The sequence below is a fragment of the Haplochromis burtoni genome, unplaced genomic scaffold, assembly GCF_018398535.1.
Source record: "Haplochromis burtoni strain Fernald_Lab_line unplaced genomic scaffold, NCSU_Asbu1 Contig_308, whole genome shotgun sequence".
In the NCBI taxonomy this organism is placed as follows: Eukaryota; Metazoa; Chordata; class Actinopteri; order Cichliformes; family Cichlidae; genus Haplochromis; species Haplochromis burtoni.
In genome coordinates this window covers 87116-99636 of record NW_024582669.1, presented here as the reverse complement: position 1 = coordinate 99636, position 12521 = coordinate 87116, and the positions used below count along the sequence as shown (strand labels likewise).

The 12521-nt window shown below is 41.7% G+C and overlaps 2 protein-coding genes across 3 annotated transcripts in view; one reads left to right on the top strand and one right to left on the bottom strand.

Moving 5' to 3' along the window:
- LOC102311544 (arf-GAP with dual PH domain-containing protein 1) overlaps positions 1-8070 on the bottom strand; it is a 36894-nt gene extending 28824 nt beyond the window's left edge. The window contains exon 1 of the mRNA XM_005941763.3: positions 7753-8070. Coding sequence (XP_005941825.1) covers positions 7753-7843 — 91 coding nt within the window. The 5' untranslated portion in view covers positions 7844-8070. The remainder of the gene's footprint in view (positions 1-7752) is intronic.
- A 302-nt stretch (positions 8071-8372) lies between these two features.
- LOC102310911 (cytochrome c oxidase assembly protein COX19) lies at positions 8373-12304 on the top strand. Of its 2 annotated transcripts, XR_006055368.1 has the most exons (4): positions 8373-8463; positions 8593-9595; positions 10798-10909; positions 10993-12304. XR_006055368.1 is itself a non-coding variant. In XM_005941761.3 (3 exons), exons 1-3 carry the CDS (start codon positions 9514-9516, stop codon positions 11084-11086), a joined length of 288 nt encoding a protein of 95 aa, XP_005941823.1. In that variant the 5' UTR covers positions 9121-9513; the 3' UTR covers positions 11087-12304. The 2 variants fall into 2 exon arrangements, 1 of the variants encoding a protein (XP_005941823.1); XM_005941761.3 differs by lacking the exon at positions 8373-8463 and having other exon boundaries at positions 9121-9595.
- Positions 12305-12521: the final 217 nt, after the last annotated feature.

The window sequence follows — 12521 nt, the reverse complement described above, 5'->3', positions numbered from 1 at the left end:
ATACTCCATCTTTGTTATTGATGGATTACTACCTCATTACTTTTCTTTGCTTTTCATGTTCTTAACTTGAGGACATTTCTTTTTACTAATAGATCTTATCCAATGCTAAAGTCTGTTCTAGAAGCAAGTATCACTGCACTGTGTTCCTTTCATTTTAAGGTCACTTGGACATGCTTGGTAAATTCCACTCCCCCCCAACTTCTATTCTGAGTACACGAGTACAAACAAAGGAGGAAATGCATTTGCTGAAATGCCACTGGTTCTAAAACTGAGGGCAATTTCTCTTTTACCAGCTATCAACAGTAATGATTGGTGCACAGAAAATGAACTCTTGGGGTATCTCACAGCTATACTGGACGCCTTCAAACATTGCCCACAGCAATCCAAAACCAATGGGTGAAGGTTGATGCCCATACAGTAGACATTTTTATGGAAGGACCAAACAAACTATGTAGCTTTTAGTTATAACCTTACTAAGGTATAAAGTATAAAGATAGAAGTACTAGGCCACACCGCTTTATCTTAGAATTAAAGCTGATTTTGGGCTCATTGGCCCAAGTATACAAAATCATAGAGTAAAAGTGGCATGGGTTTAAGTGTAAAGTGGCTCAGTATTTTGATAATGATGATGCCACTATGTCAACCCCTATATTTAGTAGAATAGCTAAATGTATAGGTAATAAATAAATAGCAAAATATTTGTTTCAGAACAATCCTGCTGAGCTTTGTTGGCTAATTCATGCAAGCACACCTTCCTGAAAGGTTACTTTGTCATGTTAATACAATATTTCTACAGTTACCTCCTAATCATTGGGTCAAACAGCTTTCTAGAACATAAAATACTTCAAGGAATTTTTTTGTCCTGAATCCCTAAAGGCTGGTGTGTAGTTCCAATAAAGAGGAATTAGCGTTCTGTCTCCCTGAAACTCCCTAAAAAGGAGACTTGGTGAAATCCTTGACAATGAAACGTCTGAAAAAAGTACACTAAGCAGTTGTATATGTATTTGTGTTTGTGTGTGTGTGTGTTACGTGGGCTTGTTGTTATGAGGTCACTAGAGTCTTGGAAAATTAAGAGTGTGGGTTGACCTCAACTTCCTTGAATCAAATGCTCTGTTTGATTTCATATACCACCCACTGTTTTGTTCATTTTCAACATGCTCTCCTTTGGTGATCTAATCAATAACACCTTAATGTTAAACACCAGAAAGACCAGTTCAGACAATTTCAAAAAGGTGTATTTCATTTCCAGAAGAATCCAGAACAATCTACTCATCTATTTTTGTACTGATTTTAAACTGCTTCTTATTATGTATCAAGGCTTTGTGCTGCCATATTTATTAGAATGCTGTATTATTTCAGTCGGTTGCCTGCTGGATGACAGTAAAAGACTGTAACTTTACTCAATCGAGCCTACAGCAAGGCAAACAGACCATAGTCTAAGAAACAGAAAGATCTAAAGATACTGATACATTTTATCATTAGTGCCTGATTCCACATTAAAGAAGTTTATATTCTATATTTACAGTGAGCTTCATGTTGCTAAACAAATATATATACAGGTCAAGCATTATATAATTTTATATATCTAAAAAATCCCCCTCTCGCCCCTGTGGGCGGTCTTTATCCATTAAGCTCGGGTCCTCTACCAGAGGCCAGGAGCTTGAGGGTCCTGCGCAGTAGCTTAGCTGTTCCTAGGACTGCGCTCTTCTAGACAGAAATCTCCGATGTTGTTCCTGGGGTCTGCCGGAGCCACTCGCCTAGCTTGGAGGTCACTGCACCGAGTGCTCCGATTACCACTGGGACCACTGTTACCTTCACCCTACACATCTTCTCAAGCTTTTCTCCCAGCCCTTAGTACTCCTCCAGCTTCTCATGTTCCTTCTTCCTGAAGTTGCCATCATTCGGTATCACTACGTCTATCACTACGGTCGTCTTCTTCTGTTTGTCTACGACAACTATGTCCGGTTGGTTAGCCACCACCACTTTATCTGGAAGTCCCACAAGATCTTAGCTCGGTTATTCTTGACCACCCTAGGGGACGTCTCCCATTTTGACCTCGGGGCTTCCAGGCCATACTTGGCACAGATGGTTAAGAGAACTTTGTAAATATTCTCTCAGGCTTTTTGTCAGTATTACCCAGCAGAACTGTAAGCAAGAACACAGAAGTTGAGCTGGAATGCAGATTTAACAGTCTTTAACCTGCCTGCTGCTTAGAGCTACGTTAGAATGTATTATTGAGCAAACTGTGAATAGAGCAGGTAACTGAGAATTACCCTGAAGCAAGTGCCCTTCATGCATCCAGCCTACTGCACACTCTAACCGAATGACAACCTTTGCTGAAATCAAACAATTTCATGTAGCGAGAGTACATTAGAAGTGGAGAACCTCCTGCTGCTCTTGAGAAAGCAGACTGCAAAGGATGACGTAAAAACATTTGTTCAGGATTTCGTCCGATGTCAGATCATAGAAAAATGCTCAAAACACCTTAAAATTAAAGTCCATGTGATCCTAAACTGTATTACTGACTGGCGTAAAATAGGGACCGTAACCTCCTTGTGACTTGAAAAAATTGATGGTTGCCCATTTCATCACATTTTTTTGCATTCGTCAACCAACTGTGAGTCGTGGTGCTGATGGTCAACACGTTACGATCAATCTATGTTTGTTTGTCTATGCTGAAAGCAAACCGTCTACAGTGAGTCTGTTTGCAATAGCAAACTCGACTTAGATGAGTGTCAACTTGTATTCTGATTATTTATTATTTATTTCTGATTATTTTGCGGGTCGGACTTGAACCCAGGCCGGCCGTTTTCAGACGTTTCAAACCTAAAAACCCCCAGAAAGCAATGAGTGGTACTGCAAAAGGAACCTAAACCTCGTTATATCTCATCTTGGACCTGCTGATTTGCTGTTCTATAAACACCTTCTGCACACCTAAAAGGATTGCTAAGGCTTCTCTCTGGAGGCAAAAAATCATTTGTGTGTCCTCAGCAGAGGGCAGAACCACAGTGCTGCTGAGCTACAGAGAAACCCCGCAGTACAGGCGCCCAGCTCAGCCTCTCAGCGGTCTCATCAAAGCGCACCAGCAGAGTGAAGATAGGGGAAGAAACGCAAAGGTAAGGAAGGGCAAAGTAAGAATGACTAAGCATTACAAAAACATCCACAAGCCATGCGTGTTTTCAGCCCAATTCCAGCAAGCTTTCTGCCTGCTTAATGAATGTTGTATCTGAGATGGGACGATAAGACACGGGTGAGGAAGGACAGGCAGGTCACTGCTGATGCTGCGATGTGTTTTACTTTGTAAGTCTGCAAATTCATGAACAATAGAAGGATTTCATGCGATGTAGCGTAGCAGGGAAAATAGAGGACCTCATCTTTCAGGAAAAGCAGGCTAACCTGTCACCTTTATAGCAAAGTAAAGCTAGAAACTGTCTTTTTTCTGACATATTTCATTCTTCACCAAAAAAGATCTTTCTGTTTGGAGTGCTTCTGCACGGGTTTCCTCCCACACACCGAAGATCTGCTTAAGGTTAATTTGTGATTCTAAATTAGCTGTAGGTGTGAAATCGAGAGAAGGCGAGAGCCAGACAACCACACAACGGCGAGTGGACTAGACTCCAAAATAATTTTGTCTAGCACAATGTATGCTTTTCTTATTTCCTAATCCCATTTGAATTATCGTGTGAGTCATTGCAGAAAGCGATATATTTCTGGAGAAGACCTTTTCAGAGTGTAAATGTTTACTTGTGAACTAGCTGAAAGCCCTCACACCCACTTAACAGTCGCTTGTCTTGGTTTCTGGTCTGGTCTTAAATTTAGAAACCATTTGCATACAGATTCTTTAACAAATGCACCACTGTCATTAATGCAATCAGATTTCAAACAAATTTAAATGTCTGTACTCCCACTAAGTCAACTAGGAGAAGAACTGTGTGAACTGCAACATCTGGGAATGGCCATTATACAAGATTAATTGAGGGACATGCTGCCGGCATCTCCTGGGAGATAAAATAAGTGCATTTTTTATATAAGCCTGTGAAAAATGACCCTTATGCTCCCTCAATCTATGAAATGACCAAACAGTCTTCTGATGAGTTTATGGCCTCAATCGCTAGTTTCATTTCTCACTGAACACAGCATGTTGTTCATTTTGTAAACTGTGGCCCTATTAAAGCAAAAGAGGGGGACAAAGTAGAGCATCCTTTAGGGCAGCAGCCCCAAACTTTTTTGCACCATGGACCGGTTTATGTCCGACAATATTTTCACGGCCCGGCCTTTAAGGTGTCGCGGATAAATACAACAAAAATTAAAAAAAAAAAAAAAAAAACGATTCATAACACATGGGAAAAGACCCAGGGAAACCGAGTTAACAATAAAAATGATAAAAAAAAATGGAAAACCCAGAAAACCATAGATTTCACACCCGGGCATCAACTCTCGCGGCCTGTTACCAAATGACTCAGACTGGTACTGGTCTGTGGCCCGGGTTTGGGCACCGCTGCTTTAGGGCAGATCCACCTTGTCGATGACAAGTTTCTACCTGGGAAGTGTGCAATGTTGCTCTGTTTCTTAGTCAGTGACTGATGTGTAAAATGAATAAGAAAATTCTGAGTACAGGGAGAAGGTTACTGGGTTCGAAATCAGCCCGTGGCCTGAACGAACAAGCTTGTTCTCACCATGCTTGTGTGGATTCTTTCCAGGTTTTAGATTGGATATACGAGTGCAGGGTGTACCCCACCTCTCGCCCTTCGATACCTGGGATCCAGTTCTCCCACAAGCCAGAACTGGATAAGCAGAACAAGGATAGATGGCACTCGTTTAAGGAAAATCAAATGTTTGCTTCACTAAATATGAAAAAACTATTTCCCATTTTGTACTTACCTCTTTGTACGGTATCTGTTATATTCTACTTAACAGCCACAATGATGTTTTTTTCCTTTCTCTTTTGTCTATTGAGCGGATTTGTCTGTTTTTCTCTATATTGAAACCATCTCATAATTGAACCACCAAAACCAGCATCAAAAATTCATATCTTGATGAGATGTGAATTATTAGCCTGGGGATTCCTGGTTCCTGCCAACAGGGGAAGTGGTACTGGTGGGGGTTTCATCTGTGCTGCTTGTACTCTTGTGAAATTTTATGAAAGAAGCACAGTAATTAGGAAACAAAGCAGTTGGATTCAACTAAACTATAGCACGCATGCTGAAGGAAATTTCATCACCTCTTGAGGAAAACGAGTGTACACGACTTGGCGGATCAGATTTTCCAGCTCCTTCCCCTAAACTGTTGTATTACATCCCGGATACAATTGGCACTGCCACACAGAACAGAACATCAACTGCTCTTCAGAGGCGAGATTCTATTGTGCAATCATTGCAAAGGTGAAAAGTGGTGTACTTGCCAGGGAAAACTGCTTAACAGTTTTAGCTCGGGAACATTCAATGCCAATCTTTCCCTGAGGCATAGTGAACTGTTGCAGAACAGTGAACAAATCATCAAAAACGACATCCCAAGAGACAAATAACGCTTGATCAGTGTAAATCATTGTGCCAGCTTTCCCCAAACAGCTTGTAGTCATGCTAGCTGGCCTGTGAGTCTGTACAGGTTTGCAAATAAATGCTTATGCTAACACAGCCACACGCTCACAGAAACAATGCTAATGCTAACCGTCTATAACCTTTACCATGTTCATCATCTTAAAGAAGACAGCATACTTGACAAGGATGTCTTTTAGATACATAACAGATCAGGTTTCATTTTAATTTCAGCTTGGAGAATTGGCTTCCAGCATAAGTAACACTTATAAAGTACTGTCTTTCCTCAAGTATGCTAACATTTACTAATTAACAATGAAGCTAATGACTACTGCCCATCAGTATTCTACTCTCTTTTCTACTCTATTCTACTGAACAACCATCTCATATGTTTTAATAGCATTCACGTATGGCTGGGGTCTCACAGGGGTCAGCTAGGATGCATCTTCTGAATGCCACAAATATCCACAATTTTCCACCAAACCCAGCACACCAATGGGACTCATTTGTAAACTAAATATCTACTGAGCCTATTGTTCATACTAATCAATTTTTATAACTCTAATTAAGGTTAAAAAACTAGGGTCATTGACGAAAAATATAACGAAAATAACAGTGATGCCTTGCTAACTACCATAAACTTAATTTCAAGTGATAATTTCACACTTTGTTAGCTTTCAGCGGATATGTACCAAAACCTCTTCTTGTGGATGTGGCTCTGCAACACTGTGGCTAATTTTAATTGACTTTATTTGGGCTGGTGGAGGGTTGGTTGAGGTATCCATGTGCAAACTTATATTATATCAAGTCATGGGTTTGGACTCAAGGTTGGGTTAATTGGTGATTCTAAATTACAAAGATGTGTGAATGTGAGTGTGAATGTATTGTCTGTCTCTCTGTGTTAGGCCTGTGTCAGGCTGGCAACCTGGGTGTACCCTGCCTCTCCCCCTGTGGTCGCTAGGATAGACTCCAGCCCCTCTGCAACCGTGAATTGGATAAGCAGATAAGGATTGATTGATTGATTGATTGATTGATTGATTGATTGATTGATTGATTGATAGATATTGGCCTGGTGGAGGGCAGTCTAAGGTATCCATACACACATAGAGATAATATTAAGTAGTCATGGTTTTGGAGTCAAGCTGTCTGCTAAGACACAAGCCCACTGGAGCTAACGGTACAAATCAATCTCTGAGTTATTTTAAGGTGAGTCGTTGTTCCCTGCTGCACCACTACACCGGATTTCAGTGTTCCCCCGCCCTGCCATATCTCACTTTAACCATTGTGTAAAAGCTGTTATAAACTGACAAAAGGCTGAACTGTTGTTATGTAGGTTGCTGATAATAAAAAAAAAGGAAAATAAAAGAAAAATGCTTCTGCTAATTAAAAGCTGCATCAACCACAAAAAATAACAACCTTTCCACCTTGCTACAATCACAATGAAATCCCTCTTTAAGTGTCTACCCCTCAGACAAAGCTATCTCGTTTTGCAAAAGTGCCTTTGGCTCAAATAAATAAACAAATAAATAAAATGTAAAAAAAAAATAAAAATGCTGCTCTGCTACAGCCAGTCCTCAGAGGAGCCGTAACCGGGGCCAAGGAACAGGCGTCCCGGGCAGGCTCGGCTCCAAGCACTGGGCGTTCGGCCCGTACTGGAGCCTCGACTGGCCACTCACTGGTTTACTGCCATTTGAGCAACGAGGAAGGAGGGGTGTACTGAAAGGATGATGAAGAGAGGATCTGGGGGAGATGAAGACAGTGAAAAATGAACATAAATAGCTGCACAGGAATAGGGTGGACACACAGTCAGGAACATGTAGAGCAAAACCACTCACACACAAGTAATAACTGAGCTTTATGGAGGTTGCTGACAGTGTAGACTGTAATAACACAAAACCACACACACACACACACACGGAGTGAGGAGCAGAGTTGGCATGTCTTCACACAGTTTAATTGGTTTATGGCTGACAGTCCAGAGTCCACTGTCAGGCCTACTTTGGTCTACTTTGTCCTCGGGTATCTGCGGGCCTTTGTCATCAGACTCGCTCAGACTTGTGCGGTTCTGAAGTGCCAGTTGGCTCATGTACCCCCTGCTGGTGTACAGCGGCTCGAAACGCACACGCGCACCGGCAGCTGGATGCGCTGGCTCCACCGGGCGCCGGGTTTTCAGTAACGGGGCTGGTGGACGGGGTGGAGGGGGGAAGGTTTGCCTTACCTGGATTGCCGCAGTCCGCGCACTTGTCGTTGCCCGGTCTCGCCAGCACGTCCTGCAGCTGCAGCTTGTTCCCCTCCGCTTCCAGCGCCATGGTGAGTTTATCCGTCCAGCCTCACCGCGGTGGGAAGAAGGTGCCCAAGAACATCCGCCGCTGGGGTCCAGCAGACAGACAGACAGACTGGTCACCTGCCACCTCCGATCCGAGCTGTGCCCGAGGATAAGAGAGCAGAGAGAGAAAAGGAAACTGAGCGATCTGCGCCGAGAGCTCTTTCTGCCTCTCACTGATAGCTCTATTACCCAGGCTCTTTGGCTGCATAATAATCAAGCCCACACGTTACCATCGCCGCCTCCTCCCCTCCTGTCTGTCTGCCTGCTTTCCCTTCAGCCTTATATCTTAGAAAAGTGAGACATCCAGCGGTGAGCTAGGTGAAGCTGCATGTTTAAAGAATCCAGTAGAGTCGGATCCTCCGCTCGTGCAAAAATGTCATTTAAATGAAACTGATAACATGAACGTGCTCTGAATGCACACGCAGAAACGGAGAGGTGAATAAGTGTGCCTACTATTAATAAATACATATTAACATATATCTCCCATCTGAGGGAAGGTTGCAGGTTGTTTCCGGGGTTGCACTCTCCTGGATGGAGACCCCTGATTACCACTGGGATCGCTTTGGACTTCCACATCTGTTCCAGATGTTCCTTCAGCCGCTGGTAATTTACTATTTTCTCCTGCTCCTTCTTCCTGATGTTGCTGTCTGCTGCGATTGCCACATTTAACACAACTCACACCACAGCGCATTTGGCCTGTTTCTCTTAACCACCTTTGTTGGTGTCTCCCAGCAGGACTTGGGGACTTTTAGGGTATATGCAGCACAGATGTTCTTGCACACAGACCCAGCTTGCATCTTACATCCTGTTGCCTGCCATGTGTTGGATAGTCTCTGGGGCAGCCTTGCACAGTCTGCAGCTTGGGTCCTGTTGGTTGTGGTAAACGCTTACTTCTATGGATCTGGCACTTGGGGCCTGTGTTTGTGTTGCCATCATCGGAGCCTCTGCGCTGTCGGCTTCTAACCAGTAGGATTTCCTAATGTCAGTCAGTTCCTCTGTCTGTCATCCCATGTAGGGGCTTGGTCGTCCGTGACAGTTTCTCTTCCTGTTCCTCATCACCGTCTGTCGGCAGCTGCCTGAGGCAATCATTTTTGTTGTTGCATCAAATCATTTTTAAATAATATTTTCAACCAGTAGTTATGATTTTCAATTTCTTACAGTATCTAAGAGAACAGTATGAATCGGTTCTATCAGATTCAGTGTACAGTTACAGAGTTTCTTTTTTAGTCCGTTATATTATTTTGAATTATGAAACAGTTTTTTAGTTTTCATGAGAACTTTATTTTGCAAAGTATCCAAAGCCATTTGTTTATAATGAGGGGAAATTCTGATCACTGTGCTTTCCCCCTGTAGTCCTATAGTATCAGTTTGCTATTGTGCATTACATGGTCATTTTTAGCAGACTGGTTGTTAATGCCACGGAAAAAAATAAGTTACACATTTATTAGGACCAAAATTAAACCCGTATATGGGTTTAATTAATATCAGCTCTTATTCTTTCACGACAGTTTACGATAGCATCAATCGATTACTAATGTCTGTCTGCCGAGCCCTCAAGATAAAACGTCATACTTGCGCGACAGCAGGGTCAAACGGAGAGGCTGTTGTTGATGTCAAAACATTTTGAGACGGCCCTCTGTGAACTGAGAGAAAATGTCTACCGCTATGAATTTCGGGTCGAAGACTTTTAAACCTCGGCCTCCGGACAAAGGCTCGTTCCCACTGGACCATTTCGGTAAGCTCCAGCTGAGCCTGTCTGCCCCGTTAAATAACTCTCGTTCCCCTCACCGCAGACACAACAGCGACAGAATTAATAATAACTGTGACAGTGTATGCTATAAATATTTAGAAATGTTTTAAATAAGTGCAATGCACTCATAGACCTTTGTCTAAGCCAGCTGCCTTTTAGCAGGATTGGTACATGGACGTTTACAGCGATGCTTGATGCTGTTGCTATTAGGACAGAAGGTCTGAAGGACAGACTGTAATGAAAATAGCATTTACACAAACATGTATGATGTGCTGCTCTGCGTTATATTTATACCAGTTATAAATGTTCTTAACTACATTAAACTTCTGATCAGTTTGCTTTATTAAAATAAGAGACATTTAATGAAAATGAAGATTGACCACCACACATCTTTCATGGTTTTCAAAACTATAATTGGGTGCACAAGTTTGAAATTATTTTCTTTAATCAACACAGGCTCATATATGTACACCCGCACTATTTGGTTAAATGTTCGTTAGCAAGTTGCACCTTGGTTGCACTTTAAAGAAATTATAAAAGCTCAAAATGACCATTCATGCGCATGATGAGTGTATGTAAAACAACTCACTCACAAACAACAGGAAACTTTGTAGGACAACGCCTCACCTGTTTGATTTTTTTTCCTTTCATTTGAAAACACAAATGTCTGTCCTGCTCTATATAAACTGCACAGAACCTTCAAGCAATATGTTGGCAGCAGCCCTTCACTTAAAAAGCTAGAAAAGTATCATGATACACAGTCATGGACAGAAAGTTTTGGCAGTAGCACAAATGTTGTGTTTCATACAAACTTCACTGATTCTGTTTTTATTAACATGATTTTTTTTTCTGCGTGTATGATCTACAGAAGAACCCTCATTAGCGTGTCATAACTTTCAAAGACTTTTAATGGCAATTAAAAATCAAATACATGTGCATTATGTTGTTGGCCATTGTTCTCGATAACTTGTGCTGGATGTCAGCTTCTTCTGTAAATCCTGACTGATGATCGTGATGGGCCGCCTTATCGGGGCTGAAAGTTGATGACAACCTGTGGGCTCCTGATTCTTTAATGTTCCCCTTAAGCACTAGCGTTGTGTGGCTCGGAAGAAACAGTTTTATTACTGGGGGTTACAGATAACCATACAAATGCACAAGTCCTGATTTTTGTCCTTTTGTTTTTCCAGGAGAGTGCAAAGCCTTCAAAGAAAAGTTCATGAAATGTCTCAGAGAGAACAACTATGACAACTCCATGTGCCGACTGCAGTCCAAAGACTACCTGGAGTGCCGAATGGACCAGTAAGAAAGCCAATGAAAATGTTACCTAGTGAATCGACAAAGGTAACGTGTATAATCGTCTTGGTTTTATTTTTTGTTTTCAGTCAGCTGATGACCAAGGAGCCTCTGGAGAAACTGGGATTTAAGGACCTGATGGATCCTCCCCCCAGCCAAGCAGGCAAAGACAACAAATCCTGATTTGACTCCACATCTGCTGTTTCCAAAGTGCAGAAGCATAGAATAAAGTGCTGTGACCGTGAGCTGACAAGGATGACTGCAAAGACTCTGAACATGCAGCTCCAGCACGAGGACTGTGTGTTTTCAGTCAATACAAATTAATTTTGTACATAAGATGACTTTATGTAATATATAGATGCTGTTTTGCTTGTCAATAAATCTTTTTTATCTAAACTTTTATTTTGAAGCCTTTGACACAGTTGCAGCAGTGACATTCTCTGAACAGTTCAAAAACAAACCCGCTTATCAAAAATCGACTACTCTTATGTTTCTTGAACACAACCTTTATGAAATTTAAAGGCTTCCTGGATCTTCTCAAATCCTGTATGGTGGAATTCAAACCAAATGTGCCTGTTTGGCATTTAAGACTGTTTATTGTTAAGTATTTTTGATACTGTCCCATGAAATGACCAAAACGAATGATTTGTCCATGTCAGAGAAAAGTCGTTCTCCTGGAAATCCTTCCAAACAAAACATTCTTGTTCAGTCTTTTTAACTGAACTGCACTGTCATGAAGTTTAACTTTTAAAACACTAACGGAGGCCTGTAGTGTATATGGTTTTTCATCGTTTCTCTGAGCATCGTATCGCCTGATCTTGGGAATTTCTCAGGACATCCACCTCTGGGAAGACAGTCAGCAGTCTTAAATGCTGTCGCTGTAGATCTGGATGTCAAATTGTTTGGAAATTACTTTATAACTCTTTCGAGGTAGAGAAGCAGCGATAGTTGTTTCTGTAAGATCACTGCTGATATCTCTGACGCACACCTGAATGCTCCAGACAAGCAAAGACTTTGCTTCTCACTCTTACTGATAATCAGTTTGATTTGATTAGCAGCACCTGGCTGTTACTCACCTTCTGATAGTGATGGCCAAATGAAGCTTTCTGAAGCACTGAAGCTTGTATTGAAAAACGGTTCATTACTCGAAGCTTTTCAACACAGTCCTCTCCGGTGACATCTGGTGGCGAAAATTTTAAAGAGCAGCTTGAATCTGCAGAATAAAACGGACTGCTCAATTATCACTGCTCACTCAAGAGTGGAGCTCTCTCTGATATTGGGCCACCGTTCCGTTGCTTTGAACATGTAATTGGTTTTGTTTTCTCGATTGGGGGGCTGAAAAAAATGTAATGCGTATTTGCGTAATACATTTTGATCAATAAACTTTCCCTATTTAAACATGCACTATGGTGTGGCCTTTCTTTGCTCATAACTCCTTTATGTTGGTAAATACAATAAGTGAGCAATATATATAATATACATATGAGACTGCACAGCACATTATGGAGTATGCCCCTGCTGTGCTTTTGTCCTTAAGTAGTTTATGTGCTCATAGCAGGACTCAACATAGGAGCTACTCTGGCGTATCCATGCAAGGTGGCTCAGTTTTGAAAAGGCA

What these genes read in the sequence shown, in the direction of transcription:
- LOC102310911 (XM_005941761.3), top strand. Translation starts at nt 9,514, where the DNA reads ATGTCTACCGCTATGAATTTCGGGTCGAAGACTTTTAAACCTCGGCCT. An exon ending in GTTCCCACTGGACCATTTCG is followed by an intron (nt 9,596 to 10,797) that starts GTAAGCTCCAGC and finishes TTGTTTTTCCAG; the next exon opens with GAGAGTGCAAAGCCTTCAAA. An exon ending in CTGGAGTGCCGAATGGACCA is followed by an intron (nt 10,910 to 10,992) that starts GTAAGAAAGCCA and finishes TTTTGTTTTCAG; the next exon opens with TCAGCTGATGACCAAGGAGC.